General features: G+C 40.2%; 1 protein-coding gene across 2 annotated transcripts in view; it reads right to left on the reverse strand.

Annotated features, from left to right (window-relative positions):
• ctnnd2a (catenin (cadherin-associated protein), delta 2a) overlaps positions 1-21605 on the reverse strand; it is a 249046-nt gene that overhangs the window by 75522 nt on the left and 151919 nt on the right. For both annotated transcript variants that reach the window (XM_027274434.1, XM_027274435.1), the window contains exon 12: positions 20859-21165. In XM_027274434.1, coding sequence (XP_027130235.1) covers positions 20859-21165 — 307 coding nt within the window. The remainder of the gene's footprint in view (positions 1-20858; positions 21166-21605) is intronic.

A 21605-nucleotide genomic window follows, 5' to 3' on the forward strand; every position in this document is an offset into this window, starting at 1 on the left:
CAAAAGATTTATATCACCCCATATTGTTACTGTAGTGATTTATTTATGTGATCTTATTCTCCATCTTCACAACCGCATATGGTGCATGATTGTACACACAATTTTGACTCAAGGGTACATGATTAGGGTCTCCGAGTCCAAATCACATCCATCAGCGGGGCCCACAATGCATCTGGAGTGACAGCACCACACAGGAATCCTGTCCCGCTGGCCTTAATCTGATTGGACAAGACCTGTCATGTCTGTTAACTGATTGGAGGGTCAGGGATGGACAGACAGGCAGTGTGCATACCAAAGCAGATGCTAATTAGGACCTAAACATCAATCTTCATCTGTGTGTTGGGGTGAGAGAGAGATAGAAAGTGCGAGAGTGGGGCAGTGTGGGAGAGAGAGAGAGAGAGAATCAGAGAGAACAGCAGAAAGACAGAAAATGCAATTTAGGTAATTTACTGCCTTGGTGATCAAATTTTCTCCTGTTACTACAGAGGAGCTGAATAAGGCTTTGACTTTGACAGAGGAGCAAATGGCACCATTTTCAAATAGTGTCTATTAAATCATTCTAGCAGTCCACACACCTTTTTCCTCTTCCCCTCTTTCTCTTTATATCTCACTATTTGCATCCCCTCTTTCTCACTAAGACATATTTTCTGCTATACCTCGCCTTTTCATTCTCACTGATAGCCCTTTTTTATATACCTCCTGTCTGAAAGATATGGATGCCAATAATCCAAGGGAATGAGAAAAATGTGTAAATTCTATAGCACGTGTAAGCCTGGTATGGATGTGAGTAAATATTGTACTTTTTTTTATAGAGCACTCCCAACCTGTGCTGTTGTTTTCACACATCAGTTTTTGTGCAGACTGCTGCTGCATGCTTCCTCAGGTAAGAGTGCATTAGCGAAGGTAAAGTCAATACGAAGCAGAGACCTCAGCATTTCCACCAATAAACAGCGGTCAGAATAAGATGCAGGTAAAGATGCACAAACATTGACTCAAAGCGCAGTCTCGGGTCTTTTTAATTAAAAGCGCAACTTAATTAAGATGCTATCCAGGAAAATAGCCAACTCTGTTGATGTGCCTCACTGACAAATGCTTGAAAGCTACTTTTTGCCTAGAGCCATGGTGGTGGGAATCAGCTGACAAGATTATTGATATGTCAGTACAAAATGAGTATGGATAGTGGCTTTAACTTGTTTGCAATATCTTTCGTATGCCCTTTCTCTGTTGCCTCCACGTCCTTTAGCATGTTCTGCATATGTTCTTCTTGTGTCTTCTTGTGGTAAAAATGTCTCTGTGGCAGCTGGAAGAACAGAGCACAAATCCATGCCACAGTAAAGGGGGTCGATGAAAGGTGGAGGAAGAGAGAGGGTGATGCTTGTAATATCTGGGCAGACAAGTAGATGAATGGAGATGGGTGGATGGAGCCAGGGAGGAATCCCATCCAGAAATAAACAGTGGACTACAATGTACACACCTTCTCTCCTCCTCCTCACCTACTGCTCCCCACTTACTGGTGGGCAAATGGAAAGATAATCACAGATCACCTCTCCGTGCAAGTAAAAAAAAGTGAGCTGAAAGCATTAATTCCACACACAGAAGGATGACAGAATGGAAAAGTAGGGGAGACGGGAAAATGAGAGGCTATGAATGAGAGCAGCAAAACGTGTGTGTGTTATAGCACCAAGGAAATAAATGATGAATGGAGGAAGAGTAGTGTCTTCATCTCTTCAGTATGAGAACCCACGTGTGGCTTCTTCTTTTTACACTCACTCTCTCTATTCTTCTCTCTCTTTCTTAAGATGAGTCTGGAGTTTTTCCACCTGAAGTCCATGTAGCAAACACACAGACGACGGGAAAAAAAAAAGAAAAAAATCAATAGACTTTCTCTGTGGCATCTCCCATCTGGGAATAGGGGCTCAGGAGGTTGAATAAAAGTGAACAAAAGACGGAGTGAGAAGAATGAGAGGTGCTGAATGAGACTGACTTACATGAACGGGACACGGATGACAAGTGGGGAGAGAGCTGGTGATGAAATGTACTGTACTGTAAGAATGTCACTAGCAAGCTCAAAGAAAGCAATTTACACAGATAGATGCATATATTATTTTTGATTGTTATCAATACAGCACCTTATAATACACAGAGCCTGCTCATCCTTTTTATGAAAGAAATAAAGTAGCAGAAGTTAAAATACTTTTACATTCATCAATGTGATAACTCTGGAAGTTTATTATTAATAATAAGCTACTCAAGCTGATTGGCAAAATAATTATGGTTCTTCACTGAGAATCAAAAAATATCCCCAACATTTTTCTGATGAGATAAAAAAGTCTATTTCTAAAACCAGTAAAATCTTTTTCTTAATTGTGTGATTTTCAAGTAGAAAAGTGCTCTTCTTGTCTAAGTCCTGAGTTAGTGGAAGGAGTGATTATGCAAAAAGTGCCAAATCCAAAGAAAAATTCACATACAGTAGGAAGAAGATATGCTATATATACAGGTTTATATATATATTTTTAATCTTTAAGTGTTCTTTTGGATTTGCTCTGTTCTTTCACTGTGTCAATGCTCTACTGCCCAAATACGTTGCACCAATTTACAGAAGTTTATGAATGTTGGCTTTTTCTACCCGTTGCCCTTTTAATAATTTGCTGTGGATAAGTGTGTCTACTTGAAAATTAAAAGGTAGAAAATGTGTATGTTAGAGAGGGGATGGCATTGATGGGGCTGGTGAAGGGGAACATTAGTGTGCAGGGCCATGGAGCGATTTGCCAGGGTCAGGAAAACACAAATGCCGGCACTAGTCCTTGCAATTAGCTGAACACACAGAATCGGAGGCCTAATCGAATAGGGCATTAAGCTGACAGACAGGTGTTCATTTATATACACACCCAGAAAAGGGTGTGCACACATGCACATACAGTGTATTGAATATATACACACATAGCAGTTAAGCAAAACCCTGCGTGCTCATGTACATTCAATAAAGTACACATCCATATATATACCCATACAGGTGCACAACCTTGCATATCGTACACACATTGAAGACACAAACATACTCGCCTATATACAAAGAGGCAAAAATGCACACATATTCACACAGCTATTATCCCACATTTGCTGATCGGTAATTTTCAGCCACGGTGGCACTATTCCCCCGTTACACAGTGCAATTACTGGATGTTTACACAGCCAAACAATAAACCAGTGAAACATACACTCAGGCAAACATTCATTAGACGGGCCAATAGAAGCTGAGGTGACCTACACCATTACAATGTATCACACAACACCCTCATTAAGATTGAGCTGTGTATTCTACTGTATCTAAAGCCAGAATAAAGGCATAACCTTGTTCATTCAGAACATCTATTCAATCGAAAAACTATTTGGTTGTAGAAAGAGATGCAGTCTAAAACGATGCAGTTTAAAGTGGACATATCAAGCTGCTGCCCTCATTAGGAATGACTTCTGTACTTTACCAATGCAGGGAGAAAACTACAGTATATATCACCACAAAGAGGTCTGCTCATTTGATACAGTTGAACATAGTTTTCATTCCAATCATACAAATCCATACATCATGATAAAGAGAAGATAAATGTGCCTCTAACTCCTTTGATCATGTAGAAGACATGTCTTTCAGGGTGGTATACAGTATAACTATAATTTGTAATAATAGTACTAAGTACACCAAAGGCTCAAGGAAGTGTGTGTGTCTGTGTGTGGTGTTAGCCCTCTATATACTGGGGTTGGTTTTTGCATAGATTGATGAGAGCACTGACATCAGTGAACAATCATCATCAGAATGCACCGCAATAATCTCTGACACAACCGTCAAAAACCACTCTAACTTCAGCAGTGATCCAACACAAGTGAACAAATTGACCAATCAAATACCCATCCACTACACTCAGCCAATCATGGCACAAGCAGAAGATAGGACTGGTGGATTAAGGAGAGCTTTCTGAAAAATTACTGCCCCATTGTCTCTTGATTTGTGAGCTGAGATGCAATCATGTTATCTAGTCTGCTCCTGGCCCCTGAATGAAGAAAGGTGAGCTATTTTTACTGTGATGATGCTAATAAGGAAGTTAGCTCACGATGTGTGTGTATGTGTGTGTGTGCATGACCAACAAATGCACCTTCATGCCTCATCACTAATGAAGGTGCCACACACTGTCAGTTTGTGTGTCTGTGTGCATCACGCAACCACAAATTATCCAGAATTATTCTGCTATGTGAATATCACACTGATAAGGTCAATCTGGATATTAACACTCTGTCTCTGTATCTGTGTGTGTGTGTGTGTGTGTGCGTGTGTGCATACATGTGCATGCACACGTGTGTAATGCATTCATCCACTGTCAGAATCATATTACAGAGACATTTACTATAGAGGTCAGAGACCTGCCCTGACATTAAACAGATGACTTACACACATACTGAAGCACATACGCGCAAACACACACACACCTATTCTGCTTCCTTAATCGGTATCCCCCACCCTGCATTTTTCTGTCTCATACACACACATGCGCATGTGCAAACACCTGCAAATCCTTCAAACTTCCCACACACGCTCAGGGAAAACTCACTTCAGCACTGAGGCACCCCATTAAATATATATAAATATCTTCGTCACACGCCTTGTCATTTCATTTTTCTTCCTCTTTGTCCTCTTTTCCCAATCTCTCTTACTTTTTGGGCATAGGTTTACTATGTCAAAGAGAGGGGTATATGAGGAGGACTAAAACACTATAGAGCGGGATAGGCAGAGGCCAAGGTGATAAGCTCTCAGCTTTTAAAATGAGGCAAAGGATGGATAAAAGATGAGGTGGAAAGCATTTCTTGTGAGTGTGTTATGGACATATACTCTACACTGTACAGTGTACTAGCAAATGACAACTGTCTGAACTATGTTTGCCCTGATTTTTATATTACCAACACGGCTTTTACATGCTTGGTATGCTGTGTGTGTGAGTTACTCCATTGAAAACTTTGACTGACAGGTTCTGTTCAGAGTTCAGTCACAGTTACTGGGTTGAAACTCTTCTACTGTCTATCTGCTTTATGTCTGAATGTTTGTTAGTGTAAGTTGTGTTTATTTTTAATGATGTGCCGTAGAACGCCACGAGGAGATCGCATCACAGTCACAGTGTTTGACTGTGAATTTGTCTGTGATGGTGGATCGTGATGAATCATGACAATTGGCCACCGGGCACAGATGCCTAAAATGATTGCCACTGATGTAAAGAACATTGTGATGCATTTTTTTCTAACCCCTCATTCTATGTCATTACCATGACCTTTAGTAAACCAGGTTAATTCATGAGATAACCCAGTTACTTAAGTGCATATAAATATACTTGCTCAGTCCTGGTCCACACAGTCACCAGCAGATATACCGCTGACGCAGTGTCTCCACTCTACAGAAGTTTGTAAAATCATCTTGCCTGAAGTTATCTTGGATCCACTGTGGCTTTATCAAAGCAAGCTAAAGTCCAGAGAGAAATGCTGCTCTGAATACAATCCGCAAAAGACAATTCTGTCGTCTCGTCTGCAGCTAATTCCTTTTTAATTATTCCCCTTCCCAACAACAGGTGTCATTCTTTGTTGCGTCATCTCTTAAGCAAATATGAAGGGACATTATATTCAGTTTTTCTAAAGGACGTTTAAATGAACCCTTTGGATTTTTGACCAGAAAATATAGCAACAGTCACTTCAGACAGAGACAGTCCCCTGTACCTGTTGTCAGTGGTCCTATGCAGGAAATTAATCAATTGTCTGAGATTTATGTAGCCAGTAAATTTTTAAATAATCTTCATAAACTTTTTTTTTTGTCAAACTCTGAAGTTCAAGGTCTGCTTTAGCTTTCTCTAAAGAACGGGATGCTGTGCAGCTCTTATATATCTTACCCAAAATGGCTCTATAATTCATTTTGATTTACCTCTGCACGGCTTTACAGGGTAATTTTGAACTTAGCTTACATTTCACCTTGAGGTGACTAAACTCTCCTTGGGATCTGTGTGAGTTCTTGTGTGGGCGCATTCATATTTCAGTACTGCTGTGTGTGCAACGTGTGTGTGTGTGTGTGTGCACGCACGAGAGAGAGATAGTGTAATCAGAAAGATGACGCAAGATGAAAGAAAAACTAATAAACCAGTGATTAGCTCACACACCTGCTATTCTCATTAGTTCACACTGGGGCAATAATACAGCACAGAGATGTGGTAGCAGTACTGTATTGTATACTGCTCAAAGCTGTGGAAGACAATACAAAGAACATGCTGATAACAATGCTGACTATGGAGATGATGACATAAAAAGTAACAAGAACTTAGCGATAAATTATAAATAAGACAACAAAACATGATACAAAATGAATAATTTAGACAGTGATGAATATGAAATTGATAATGATGATTATGCTGCATCAGAGTACACGAAAGCAGATGATGATGGAGCAGCAGAAGTGAATGAGACAGTGATAAGGATTAGGATGATTAGACTGACACTTCTATAATTGTGATATTGATGATTATATTTATGTAGTATCTCACAAAAATGGCCAACTGAAGAATATGACCTTTCGTATGCTGAGAACAGCTATATAGCTATATACAGTTATATACGGTACAGTTATATATGTATTTAAGCACTCAAACTTCAAAAGCGGATTTAGTGAGAGTAAACGCAGTCAACCACCCACCATATGTGGATGAAGAAAAAAAGTCTGGAACAATGAACAGCACTGTGCAACAGCAACATCTCATGCTGGTGCTCCAACATGGCTAGGGTCTTGCAATATGACAGGCTATATGAATGTGGACTACTGTATATACTGAGTAAAACATATTCAGGGGGCAAACCCTTACTTTTTTTCTGGTGTACAACCTGGTCAATTAGATGCTGGAAATGAAACAATGTAACACCCGACCGACCGGCCAGTGCAAATTTAAGTAATACCAGCCCCATAACAAGTAAGAGTTCCTAAAATTATCTTGTGGGTCTGTCACACCGTCTGATTTCAGCAGAATATCAAGCACAGTTTCCTGTGGAAAGCTGACTGGGAGTGAGGATGCTTCGTTAGGGGGAAAGTTACCTTGTGTGCAACAAATGAAAAATAAATAAATAAATTTGAGGAGAGCCAGAAAGGTGTCTTGCCTATGTGTAGCCATTTGATGTGCTAACATAGAAATGTTGTATATATGTGCATTTTTGAGCATGAGTGTATGGAGTTGGGAGGGAGATCCGACCTGGGGTCTGCCGCATAGCTGGTAGGATTTTAATATATTTTCCGTTATAGTTTCTATTATTTTTCTAGTTTCTGCTGTGAGGAGGAGTTGAGTGGTGTTGATTCTATTTGTTTTGTTTGGTTTGCATCTAGTGAGCCACTGCCTTGGTGGTCTTTTCTATTTCTTTGTTGTTTTGCTTTAATAGTTAGCTTTAGTGCCCACCCCTGTTGTTGTATACTTCTTCCACTGGGTTGGTGTGTTTGTTTGCAACCTTAAAGTAATAGCTGTTTGGGGTGTAATTTTTGTTGTGCTGCTGAAATGTCAACCAACCTGTCTCTTTCTGCTTAAAGCGCCTTTTTTCAGAATTATATATATATATATATTTCTCTTTTTTTGACAGTTTTTTGGCCTTTTTGAGCTTTATTTGATAGAGACAGCTGAAGAGTGACAGGAATGTGGGGAGAGAGATGGGGAATGACATGCAGGAAAGAGCCACAGGTCGGATTCAAACCCTGGGCCGCGGTGGCAAGGACTGAGCCTTTGTACATGGGGCGGCTGCTCTACCAACTGAGCTAAACAACACTCCAGAATTACATATTTTTGACAAAAAAGTTAAATATTTAATATAATGTTTTCTGGTCATGATGAGGTGTAGGTCTGTAGCAAGGGTGGGCTGCCAAAATAAGAGCATGGTGCTAACAGGTCTGGATGTTCCTGCTCTGGAATCCACACAGCAGGACACTAATACTAGGATAAAACTCCTATAATCCCTATCCATGAAAATACTGGTTGTGGCCATGCCCTTTGTCCACAGTCTGAGTGGCAGAGATACCACTAGATATCCACATTTCACTGGCAAGAAGACATGGTTGAAGAGCAACATGAGTCTGGACATACTAGAAGAGTTTGGCATCAGCAGGGTTGTCACCATAACAAATGAGAGTGTTAGACTTCACTATAGCTCTGTACACAACCACAGCTAATCACTTTGAGGATTAGATTTGAGATCAGTCTTCTTAAAGTTTCTACCCCAGAGAACAGAGAAAGCTTTTGGCCTGCACCTGAAAATGAATGCTGTGGCAACCATCACAGACAAGAATGCACACACCGCTAAGACAGAAATTCTGGTCTCTAAATGGTAAATGCAGTTCTGGTTTAATCTACACAGCCAGAAGAACTGTTTCTGTGCAAAGAAGGCAGTTCCCTGCTACATAGTGTATTTTTTCTGCAATGAGCTATAATATTATAATATTGTTATATATTTGTCTTACAAGCAACACTGAATCTGCCATATTTTACAGAGAAACCTGATAAAGCCTAGGTGTTTCTGGGCGAATCAGAAAATGAAATTATTGCTCGTCTTGCCTCAGTGAAGGAAAGGAAAGTCTGGGTATCCACAGGAATACATGTCAGTGACTGGATAACTCCATTACTAGCTGAACCCTCAGTATACCAGAAACCCTTTACCTTGATGGAGGATGTGATCTTAGGCAAAAAGTAGAAGTAGGAGAAGTAAAATATAAACCTGAATATGAACATAATGTGATATTTCAACACCCAGCAAAGTCTGAATTTACCCACAACACAACACAGTACCTTCAATTAAAGAGTGGTGCTGAAAGCAATCTACAATTTCCACTGCCTATAGCTAGCTGACCAGGTTGTGTACCCAGGTTATGATCCTAGGAGGTCCTAAATATAATTTCTGGATCAAAACATGACATTCTACATTGGTAACCCCACATTTTACCCAGTAACAAAAGATATGAAAGACTATAAAAAACACCGGCTCGTTCCTTAAAGGAATCTGGGTGACAGCTATGATCGTTCATTTTCCACCTTTTTAATCAGGATGATCTGAGGTTTGGGTTTATTTGCTGCCTGATAATCACTGAGCAACATTTCAATGACACAGATGACTGAATCCTTTGAAGTGGTATAATTTGGTAAGAAAACTTTTATTTTCCACATATTTAGCCATCCTTGGAAAATGATTGCTGGCATGAAAGTAAAACCCATGATGGCGTAGGGGTGAAATTACAATGTACCTAAAGCAGTGGCTGTTTGACAGCTCAGTGGCAGCTATAAAACATTAGACTTGTAGCATAAATTGCCTAAAATAATTTGCTCAGTATTTTTTCTCTGTTAAATATCAAATCTACATAGCAACTGGACCCAATAGGACCCCTTTTCACATTTACACATTTATTTCTGACAGTATTAAATGCAACATTGCAGATCAGAGGCATAGCTTTTCCCATAATATTGATCTATCCTAAATATGAGGTCTGCATTTCACAAGATTTAGGCCTTAGCAATGACAAATGGCATTTCAAAACTGCAAAACCAGTGAAGCGATTCACAAAAATACACAAAAGGTATGGAATGTACATTGGGGAAAAGCAAACACAATCACGCATGAATGCACGTTCCTTATTGCAGTTTGTGCCAATGCACACAGAAACACACATACACCTTCACTAAGGGAGGTAAGACAACACCAACAACTTTTTCTGATGACTCATACAAAGAGCTGCATCTATTCCCCAATTTACCATGCTCTCTCTCTCTCTCCCGTCATTCACTCTTTCTCTTCCTGCCATCATTCTACTAAGATTAGCGTTTCACTTGTGTCACGTTCAGAATGAAGCATCTGTCTGGCTGACAGGACAGCCTTTATTAATATTGTGAGGTGAGAATGCATGCACACACACACACACACACACACACACACACACACAGAAATGCACACTCAGATGCAAACTTACACAACTTTCATCAGTGTGGTGAGTAGAGCCATAGGAATTACTTTATACCCCGTGGTGAAAAAAGGTGGGGGGGAAAGACAGTTGGAAAGAGAGAGGGAAAGGTAGGGAGGAAATGAAGGTTGTTAAAAAAAGAAAAGAATATACAGGCTGCTTAAATAGACACAAAGGACAGCAAGGGGGAGTGTTGCAGAACTGTATGTTTAGACTGAAAGCGAGGGAGAAAACACTTCGGGTGCTGGTTGAATGCCTGCACTTGCCAAAGCATCATCACTGTCGAGTCTTCTCTACCTGCAGACGTATGATGGAGAGATGGAGAGAGAGAGAGAGCAAGATGGAGCGCTGGATGCATGATGGAGGAGTGTTTATAAATTGATTCAGCACCCCTGTGAGGAGTTATTTTGTCATGACTCAATGAAAAAATTTGGACTGACTCTGCAGATCACAAGCGGGAGGTCTATGATCTAAACAGGAGAGTTTCCCAGCATGAAAATAAATAATTAAATGAATAACAAGACAGCCAAACACCTATTCTGCAAGGTAGATAACAGATAACAGAATTCCTTCACAAAGTAAATAACCATTGTGGGACTACCATCAGCACGGTGCCATCAATGAATCTATTGTTGAACTTTATTTAACAGAGGTGGACATGTATGCTTTTCCATGAACATCCTAATCCACACTGACACAGTTTGATCTGGTGGGATCTGAGGAGCTAAACTAGAATTGTTGAGGGGTTTAAGGGCACTACAGTGGTGGGTGGTAAGGAGGGAGCTTCAAGTGCTACTGTGTCACTTCCCTATCCAGATTTATCCTGACAGTGTTGGGATCAAAGCAATGACGTTCCAGTCACAACCACACAGTACTGCCCCAGTCGGTTGAACTGTATTTAATTTAATGCTCTTGTGACCTTGCAAGTTTGAATACAGCTTACGGAGCTTTCCAAAGTGTCTTGTCACTCTCTGTTCTACTACGATACTAACAGTAACTGTTTTTTTTTTTTTTGTAGTTTTTTTTAAAGGGCTCACTGGAGAATTTAAGTGTTACATGTGTCAAAATGTTATATGAGAGGTCGTCTTTCTCTGCCAAGAAGCAAAGTAAAATCTCCTGGAGGGAAAGGGACTAACTTGTAAAGAGACAAAGAGGTCAAAACTACAATATGTGACCGATAAAAAGTGAGCATACTGTGCTTACACTTGAAAAAGTTTCTTATTACAATGTTTCTCTAAAATAATCTCACTCTGTTAGCTGCTGCTTTATTCTTATGTAGTGTCACGCAACACACGTCTTCTTCAATTAGCATGATGAGAAATAGAAATTTAGATTAAAAACAATACTGGTTTGTTTGGATATATCTTTTGTGAGCGGGCATGCAAGTGTTTTATTTTAGCAATTGCTCTTCCACAGGGATATATTATGAGATGACTGTAATACACAGGTGCTTTTGTACCTCTGCAGCAGGTAACTACCGACACAGAGGCATGACTAAATGTAATCACCTATAACATTTATGACAACTATGAAAGTATCGCAATTCTAATTTCAAATGAGCTCAGCAACCATGACAAAATTGCATCTTTCCTCACATCTTCTGCATTGAGATTATCTTTGTGTAAATTTTAATCAGTGTGTCTCCCTGTTTCTATGTATCTAAATCCTTTCTTAATCTTACAGTCCGTACTTCCGTTCTCCCAATTTCAGCTTTATTTAAGTCCTGTGGTCATTACTGAGTCCCGCTGGGTCTAATAACAACCACTCAATGCTTGATTTCCTGCAAGCAACTCAGCTGAAAAGGTCAAGATCCCTCTCCTGCACATGAGATATACAACTCACTGACCTTAACATCTGCAGCATCATGGAAGACTGAGCCTTGTTCAAAGATAGCAGTGGCATGCAAGATGTACGACTGCTTGACATTAATGTCTGTGGTGGATGTTAATAAAAGAGGTAATTAAGGACAAGATACATTTCTCTGAGTGTAAAGTCGATAGTGCTGAGTTCATGCGAGACTCCGCTGAAGTCCAAGGGAAAAAAAAAAAATCTTAGCAGCATTGTCTCATGAGGGCCGTTCCATTGATAGCACTGTGCTACACATGTAACTGAAATCTGTCAGCAGTCATGTTAGATGTAGTCTACAATCACTCTGAGCTGTACCCAGAGATCCATATAAAGAAAAATATGTTTCAGCAGGACTCATCATAATATTAGGGCTGTTTCCAGCTCAGATATGTGTCAATCGTATCGGATTCGGCTGTTCAATACAAAGATTTTTTTTCCATTCAGTACCACAGCAAACTTCTATATCAGTCTATACGAATCTCATGTTTTAATCTGTGATGTGAAAACATTAAAGAGTAAAAGTGTGTGTCCTGCTCATAGTTCAGCTGAAACACTAGTGCACCATGGTGTGTCTCTCCTGCTGGGCTGTTGACAGCTCTGTCAGATGAAGAGTCAACCACAGTGGACGGCTGTAGAGGAGGTTGTACCACCCTCTGGCTCTAAAGTGGTTTTGGCAGAGTTCACTGACAGTCATCACCTGACCATCAACAGAGGGCGTTAGAATAGGCAACAAAGTGGAGTCGCGCTGCCCTACCTCACATTGTCCTCTCTTTCTAATCACTCTTCTGGATTCATCAACTTTTAAGGGGGCAGGCTTAAATACAGATAGAGCTCCGAGACAGATATTTGGTCTGAAACCTTTTTGTTTGTGCTACGTCAACTATGTTGACATAAATGAACTACTCAATCACACAAACAGCTGGATTTGTTTCAAACCTCATTGGGGTTTTTTCCAAGCAGGTAAAAATGAAATTGAATGTTTTTATTCATTTTAATACATCTTAAGATAACGATAACGGAGCTGTTGAAAAATTGGTTGAAACTGACTTAATCGACTTAGTTAGCATTAAAACTCTCCATGGATGGAGTGTGGTTAGGCGGTGCTGCTCTCAAGCATGAGTTGGAGGAGAGCTGAGTTGAAGTGAGGCATGGGGAGGAGAGAAGATATACAGTAATTCTGCTGGTGTGACATTTTCCCATAATCCCTCCCAAATGCCGCCAGTGTCAGGAGACAGAGCGGCAGAGAAATGGAGAGATGGGAAGCATCCATTGACGTATTTTTGTTGAGTATGAAGCAGCTGGAAAGTCATACGTGAACCTTTTTTTCATACCCTATAGATTCATTTGTAGTGCTGATTAGGTGCATTTGTATGTGTGCCTGTTTCTGTGTATGTGTGTGAAAGGTCTGATGAATGTTAATCGAAGAAATGCTAGTGGCAGTAATTACCATAAAAAACAATAATGCAGTGATTTGATCAAAAGAACATGACAGATTCATTACCGACTGCACACATTTGAGTGTGCATCTACACACACGGGCAATAGGAAAATGTCCTTCAACCACTGAAACATTGAACACAGCAATTAAGTCTACAGTTTCTATTCTGATTTATCACTGCCCGAGAGCCACATATCATCTACCTGTTAGCCTTAACCTTTACTTATGGTTATGTATAAATCTGATCTATGTTCCAACTTCTACCATTCATCTTACTGCTCAAGTTTACATGTTAATGTTTGTATAAATGTGTCTCCCTTGTATGACTACCAAATGGTCTCCCACCTAATACACATCTTTTTGTCTGCCTGTCTCTCTTTAGTCCATCTCCCAAAGCTCAGATTTAGGGTGAAGCTCACTGTAGCAGAGAAGAAGGTAGAACACACTGGTTTGTTATCATCCCAAGGTCACATAGACACACACACACGCGCGAAAACAGATAGGCCACCTCAGAAAAGGAAAATAACTACAACGGGCAATTTACCCAGAACAGGCAGGGATGATGGCCAGGGCACAGATGCATGCGCGCACACACACACACACACACACAAACAGTCACACACACACAAACACACACACACACACACACACAGCTGTGCCTCAGGGCCAAGGTTCTGGCAATGCATCATTACCCTCCCTTGGAGGTAATTCCATATCCCAGCATGCATTTCTCATGTGGAGAGGAAATTACCCCTGGGCCGTGCTGAGAGCCAATAGAGTGTGTCCTCCTATCTGTCTCTCTCTCTCTCTCTCTCTCTCTCTCTAAATCCCTCGCTCACCCTGTGACTGTGCCTCTCACGCCCTTACTGTCCTCCCATCCTTGGTCTCTTTCCCTGAGTCACCCAGTTACTAACCCATTCTTTTATCTTTCTCTCATTGCCACTTTTTTCTCCTTCATCCCATTTTCTATGTCTGATGTAGAACACAGATTAATAACAATGGACAGAAATGGACTGACTGGCTCTCTCCAGTTCTGTCCTTGCCTCTCATTCCCTCCCTTGCCTTCATTCTCTTCCCAAATGTATCCTTCATCAACTTATACAGTGTCTGTTTCAATCAGAAAAAGATCCATATACATGCACCGGAAGAAATACACGGATTCACTTTTGAATAAATACATGGTTGCATTCAATGGTTTGAATTACTGATTGAATGATTGATGACTGAATTACAGCAATGGCAACAGTCTCAAACTTTGTCTTTGTCCATGGTGCTGAAAGTGTCAAAACACCACAAAGTTTTGTGTCGCTCTCCTTGGTGCTGAAACTCTTAAAATCAAAGTATCTTTTTGTTTCTGTCCATACAGCTCGAAGTGTCAAACCCAACATGCCTTTGTGTCTGTGTCCATGATGCTAAATGTTTCAAACTGAACATATATAGCATTTGTGTTCCCGGACATAGTACTAAAACTTGAAGCCAATTTATCTCTGTGTTTTTGGACAAGTATTCCAACTCTGTTGCTTTGTCTATTTTTTATCACTTTCAAACTAACTGAAAGAAACACATCTGCATATGTCAATGTCAATGGGCTGCGGGTTTTGTTGTGTCGTACGTGTAAGTGGTTGCAAAAATGTTGAAGGAATAATCCAGTAAGAAAGTGTCTAGAGAAGAAGCATAATACATGCAAGATAACGTTTCACTGTATTACCAAGTAAGCGGAACAGTTGACTAAGAACACTAGTAAAAATGGAAAACACTATATTAAATTCAAAATGCTGGACTTGCCACAGCTGCTATACAGCACAGCAAAGAACCATTCCAAGTGAATGCCAAAGAATATGTTTTCAGTCTGCACAATAGTAATCCCCAGCACCGTTTGCACCGTATGGTAAAATGGGCACTGTTGATGTGAGTGGGTTTTACTTTTACTAAAGTGAGTCCCCTCTCTGAATATATTACTATGGTTGAGACCATGCACACACATGGGCTGCAAGTGCCTCAATTTCCATCTAAAGCACGTATCCTGACTGTGGAGTCATACATAAACAATACGTATCCAACACACAGAGCAATACACTTACACAAACAGATAAGGTTTCCAAGAAGGGAATACAAGTGCTCTGTTTTCTCTCTCACACGTGTGCACATAAATAAACATGGACAGAAGTTCTCCACTGAAAACAAGAGTAATAATTCTTAAACATACACACTCACACACACACACACTCACTCACACTCACACACGCACACACAATGACATGTCATTGTCCTATAGACTGTGTGACTCATGGGAATACATTGCATCAGCCCTACCCTACCTCTTACATATGAATGTCAAGCACACACACATGCGTACAAATACACACACACTTGACACAGCTTTGGAATACACACACACACACACACACACACACACACACACACACACACACACACACACACCACATTCACAGACACACACCCACGTACATGTACAGGGTCACCGCTGACCATTGCAGATTTTCCATAAATAGAGCAATGTGTTCGGGCCGTGAGCCAACAAACATTGTCAGTAAATAGCGGTGACAATGACATGTCACACCGGATCACATCATATCCAGGCATTGTAAATAGCAATTCCATGTCAGTAGCTCTATTGTATCGAGCAAAAAATGGGGGCACAGGGGGTGTTCCTTTTACCTTTACCTATACAATGTATGTTGCGACTATTTTCACAGTAATTTCTGACTAGACACAGAAAGAGAAACGATCTTAATCCTGACAAAAGAAGTTAAACATCAGACATCACTAACACTACAGCCTCTGTTGCTGGGTGTATACGTTTTGGATTTGAGGAGAACATGTAAATGAGGGGAGTTATCTTATCTTGAAGTGCTGTCTCTACATTTCAGGCTGCTTGAACGTTGGATGAGATAAATCAAGCACACGCCCTCAGTTGAAACAATAGTGCAGTCTGGCTTTTGATCACAATATTACAACTTTCTTCCTGTCAGTCTGAATCTCTTCCACTCACTGTAAGTCCACTCATGATGTTTTTCATTTTCCTCACTAACACTTGTCTCCCATCTCCTTGGTCCCTAACTCCCTCAGGTAATGTGTATCTCACTATCCTTACTCACAAACCCCTACTATATCTTACATTGTTCCCTCCCTTCTTTGTTATTCTTTCTTCAATTCCTCAAGGTATGTTTCCTCTATTCCCTAAACAAATGTATCTCTGTGCTTTCTTCCCTCGTTTAAGATTCTCCCAATCCCCTTTATTTGTTCCTTTTTCATTTCCTTCATTATTGGTTTCTGCCTTCCCTTCTTACCCTTCCTGCTTTTATTGGTTCTGCAGGTCTGTGCTCAACATTTTCCTCTTCATCTTGCTCCCTACAATGTTTTTAATATTCAATTTAGGAAGAAAACTCAGTGGGGGTGAGAATTTCTATTCACGGAGAGAGCTTAAAGGAAAACAAGCAAACAATGAAGGGTGAGGTTTTTTCCCCTCTCACTTCTGCTCCATCATTCTTCTATTTATTCGCTTTCGCCCATCCTGATCTTCATCAATCTAACACCCTTAGTTTTTTCCCCTCCACCTCCTCCCACCTCTTCCCACCCTATTCTCTGCATGTGCCTCCTTTCTTCCCTTCCTCCATCCCTTTCTGCTGTTTTCATCTGGTCTCCCTCCCTTTGCTTCATCTTCACCACTCCCTCCTTCCGTCCCTCCTCCCTCCCCTTATCTCCCTGTCCTCCTCTTCTCCTTTCTTCACTCCCATCCATTAGCGATTATTGAGTTTTCTCTTTGTGTCGCTGTCCTCACCTCTGCTCTATTGTGCTCACTCTTCTGCAACAGTAATGGCCCCTAACTGTGTTACTAGCACACACACACACACACACACACATATAGAAGTGCATATAATACAGTAACAGAGGCACAAGTTAGTCATAGAATGCGGCTGAATTATACAAAAATACATCGTCTTCTTGTAAGCACACACTGCACACTTACACACATTAACGCACACAGATATAACCTCTGCCCTTACTCAGATTGTTTCTTGTCTCTAATTGCTGCTAACTCATTTAGCACTTCATGTTAGCTCATCTAGATCCAATTACAGCAAGAGAGAGAGTGACGTTTGAGTAGGTGGCCATTTAACCTCATGGCAGAGAGAAATGTATGTTATGATATAAAGCAGAGTAACAGATTATATAGATATCAAAATGTACAAATTAAAAGACATTTTTATATACTGTACCTCAGTTAAAATCAAGATCACCTTTCAAAACTAAGACTATATACTATTATATAATTAAAAATATAGGTATAACTCTAGTATATTAGAAGACAATAGGAACTAATGACAGTAAATTGATGGGAGATTTTCCAATATTGGTTGGTTTTGGTGAAAGTAAATGGTGTTTATCTCTCCATATCCTTAAATATACACTTTAACTAGGTGGGAGATCTGATTTGCATTTAAGCACTGAACGTGTACATTGTCTTTTTGTAGTTTTAGCCAGAGCAATATGTTCATATTTCTAAGGATCCACTAATAATGTTCCCTTGTTTTCAGGTTTTATGCACTTTGGCTACCTGTGGTTCTAAATACCTTGGAGTTCATGGCTGGCCTAAATGAATAAAAGTAAACAACACGCTGAGTCTAAAGCATTTTTACATCATCATGCCCCAGCTAGTAAAGTCTGAATTTTAAAGTAGACATGAATAACTTTTAATTAAATATGGTTTTATTGAACTCTGCGGGGGGGCATTCAACACACAAAAGAGCTCCCAAACTGGAACTGTGTACAAAATGGCTACATTCATTTAGAGGTGGAGTCAGGTTTACAGTCTTAAATAAATTGCAACAGGAGGGAAAACAATGTCTTTTGGGGTTCTGTGTACATGGAGCATATGAAGCCTGAAGCAGAAAGGGAAACAAAGTGATCTCTTATGTGCGCTTGTGCAAATGAGTAAGTATGTTAATGACTCCAATGGGCCAATAATAAACACTTTCTTGCAAGTACAGTAAAGATAATTGCTATGTATGTGTTTATAAACCAAAATGACTTAATAAAACAGCTTTTATGTGATCTACAGAGCCTCTTTTAAAAGTTCTAAAAGTTATCCTGATGTGACTTTAGTTGTTTTAATGTAAATTACATACAGATATTTTTTCCAGTATCCATCAGTTCTAGATAAAAATAAATAACAATAGGGTGAGTTGAGCAGAATTTCTGTTAATTCAGGTTTTGGGAGAGAATGTGTCAGAAGGGTGTGATGTGAATGGTAGCTGCAACAATCAATATGCCTCATAGGGATATTACATCAATATTAGACATTATTCATGTTTTTCATGAAACAGAAACAAATACACGCAAAAATAAGAAAGGAGGAAGGAAGAAGGAAAAAGGAGAGACTCCCATTTTGACTTTAAACTTTAAAAATGCAGTTAACTTTTACATTTTTCCACTGCCTTTATTCAAGCTGATCAGACAGTAAGAGCAGCAAAGATTTAAACGTTGTCTTCCATACTGCACCGTGATGAATGGCAGCAAATGACCGACTGTATGAAAACTAAATTTGATCTCCACAGCTGTATAAATAGAATAATACATTGGCAGGATTATCCTGTAATGAGCATTCAAATTTCAAGCTCTCTGATATGCATGACATCGTATTTTTTTCCTTCTTTTCTTCACTCGGCATTACCATGATCCTCGGCTTCTCTCTGTTTTCATATCAGTGAGCGCACTATATGTGTGTATACATGTGATACTGCAATCCATGAAACTGTTCTTTATCTTGGTGACCTGTGTTCACCTCTTGCTTCTGCTCTCCACAGTGTCCCTTTGAGAAACTTATTTCTACTTACTGTTGCAACTGTTATATTGTTACTGTGACTAATGTGTCTTTGTCACAAAACTGTCCGGTACAGATACAGCTTAGAGAAAACAGAACATATATTACTGTGTTGCCTCCTGCCGAATTCAGGAAGAATTTCCTGTGTACACAAACAACACAGTGCAGACAACAAAGTACAAACAACAAAGGCTTCACAAACTTGTGAATATGAAATCGAAAAACAAGTTTGCTTTTTACAAAGGGAAGAGCCAAAGCGGCCAACCATGAGTCAGAGTCACTATGTTTATTTGACACAGTCAATAACTGAGCAAAGAAAATATCTTTTTTATTTTTTGCGAATTCTGTTTAATTTGCATAATTAGATCACTGGGGAAATTAGAGATGATTGGTGTTGGTGTGGAACAAAAAGTCAGTCTTGAGCCAGTCAATCAAATTACATAAATAAAAAAACATGATGACCTCATTATGAGATACTTGTGGACTGTATGTTCATTTGATTGTGCACGCCACTCTGCCATTCTTTCTTATTCGTTTTGAATATTCTCTCCTCCTCCTTTCGCTCCTATTCTGTCATCTCTTTCACTGTCTCTCTCACCCATTGTTTCTCTCATACTAACTCTGCCTTTTTTTGTGATTGACAGATGCTGCTGAGACTTGATCCATACACATCTCGCTCCCCGTTCCTCTGTAATTAAAGGAATTATACATCAAGAGTCCTGTAAAATATATATTAATAAAAAGGGGAGAGTGAGCTTTGCTTAATTGCAGAGACAAGAGGATGGAAGTGATCACAGCCCAGTAGGACTCTCTCTTTTACACACAGCGTGACACTAAGGGAGGCGAAATCAAGCTTCTGCAGCTGGTGAGTGACAGGAGAAACGCTTTTTTTTTTCTTCTATTACTTGTTTTTTCTTAACATTTTTGTTTTTGCATTGCAGTGGACAAAAATCATATGCCATAAAGTTGAACCCGGCTCAATTTTTACGTCACAATTGTCTAGACAGCAGATAAAAGGATTGTTGGTGTGAATTTTTATCCAAACTTATGAATCTATTAGTCAAGCCAGTCAATATGAAACAAGGGCGTTTTAGCAAAAGGTAAAGGTTGTTGCCATTCCATGATATGGATCCTTTAGAAAAGATTTTTGAAAAATATCAACAAATTATTGTGAAGTTTGCAAAATATGTGTGTTTAGTGTCATGTGTTTGACATCAATATGACCCAAAGGTAGGTTGAAAGTAAGTGATATTTCAATGGGTGAGAAGTGCTGATCGATTAGCACTCGCAATTGAATCATGGAGTCACACAGGTCAAAGAAACTCTGAGGATTCATCTGGATGGCTTCTATGGGACTATGACTGAAATATTGATCTGTTTCTGTGTGTGTGTGTGTGTGTGTGTGTGTGTGTGTGTGTGTGTATGTGCTCTGTTTGTGGGCCCTACGTATTCCTCACATTTTCCCAACCTGTTCATAAGCAGGGACCTCACATGAGACAAACATTGGGTTAATTAAGGGTTAAAAAAGGATATGTAAAGGTTAAGGTTAAGCCTTTAGGGAATGCATGTCAGCCCTCACAAATATAACAATGCCGAACATATGAAATCTGCTTTTAATTATGCTATGCACCATGATCTTGTGCACGATGTGGTCACAAAACACATATACTGTGCACACACACACACACATACACACACACACTCATACACACACACCACTTTCAACCTACCTGGGGTCTTTCTGAATAGAGTCGATTGAGGGTGAGCGCTGCAAGCTGCCTTCAGGCGGCAGGGCTGGTCCAGATTTGCTGTAGGGCGATTCTACCACCGAGGGGCAGTACTGCAGGGTGCGGTAGGGGTCCGCCACATAGGGGTCTGAGCCATACAAGTCTCCGGCTCCACCACCTCCGCTTGAGGTGTAGCCTGGTCCCACTGTGGCATAATTGTTGGTCCCGCCACGGCTGTAGTTTCCTGTCCCCGTGCTGTGACTTCCTGTGCGCTGCAAAGGGGCGGAGTCGACACCGGGGGAGGAGGGAGCTATGGTGGGAAAGTAGGGACAGAGGACATAACTTAGGACCTGGTCATGGACACACTGGATCAGGTCTATGGGGCAGAGGTGGAGACCGAAGAAGGAGGAGAGGAGAGGAGGGGAGGAGGAGACAAAAGGAAAGGTGAAGGGAGAAGGACAAGATGAGAGAAAAGAGAGGAGAGGAGAAAAGACGAGTGGAAAGTGGAAAAGCAGAAAGTCAGACACAGAGATGAACAGGTTGTTGGGAAAAGACAACCGTGTCTCCATATGGATGGATAAATATTGGCCACATGCCCAGGATTCACAACAAGGACCAATATTCAACAGAGGGAAGAGTTGGAGAGAGAGAAGAGAAAAATCAACAAATGGTGAGCAAGCTAAAGTTTATCACTTTACTGACTGCTTAAAGCATAAAATACACAGAATAACCAACTACAAACTAAACACT

Source organism: Larimichthys crocea, chromosome XXIII, assembly GCF_000972845.2.
Source record: "Larimichthys crocea isolate SSNF chromosome XXIII, L_crocea_2.0, whole genome shotgun sequence".
NCBI lineage: Eukaryota > Metazoa > Chordata > Actinopteri > Sciaenidae > Larimichthys > Larimichthys crocea.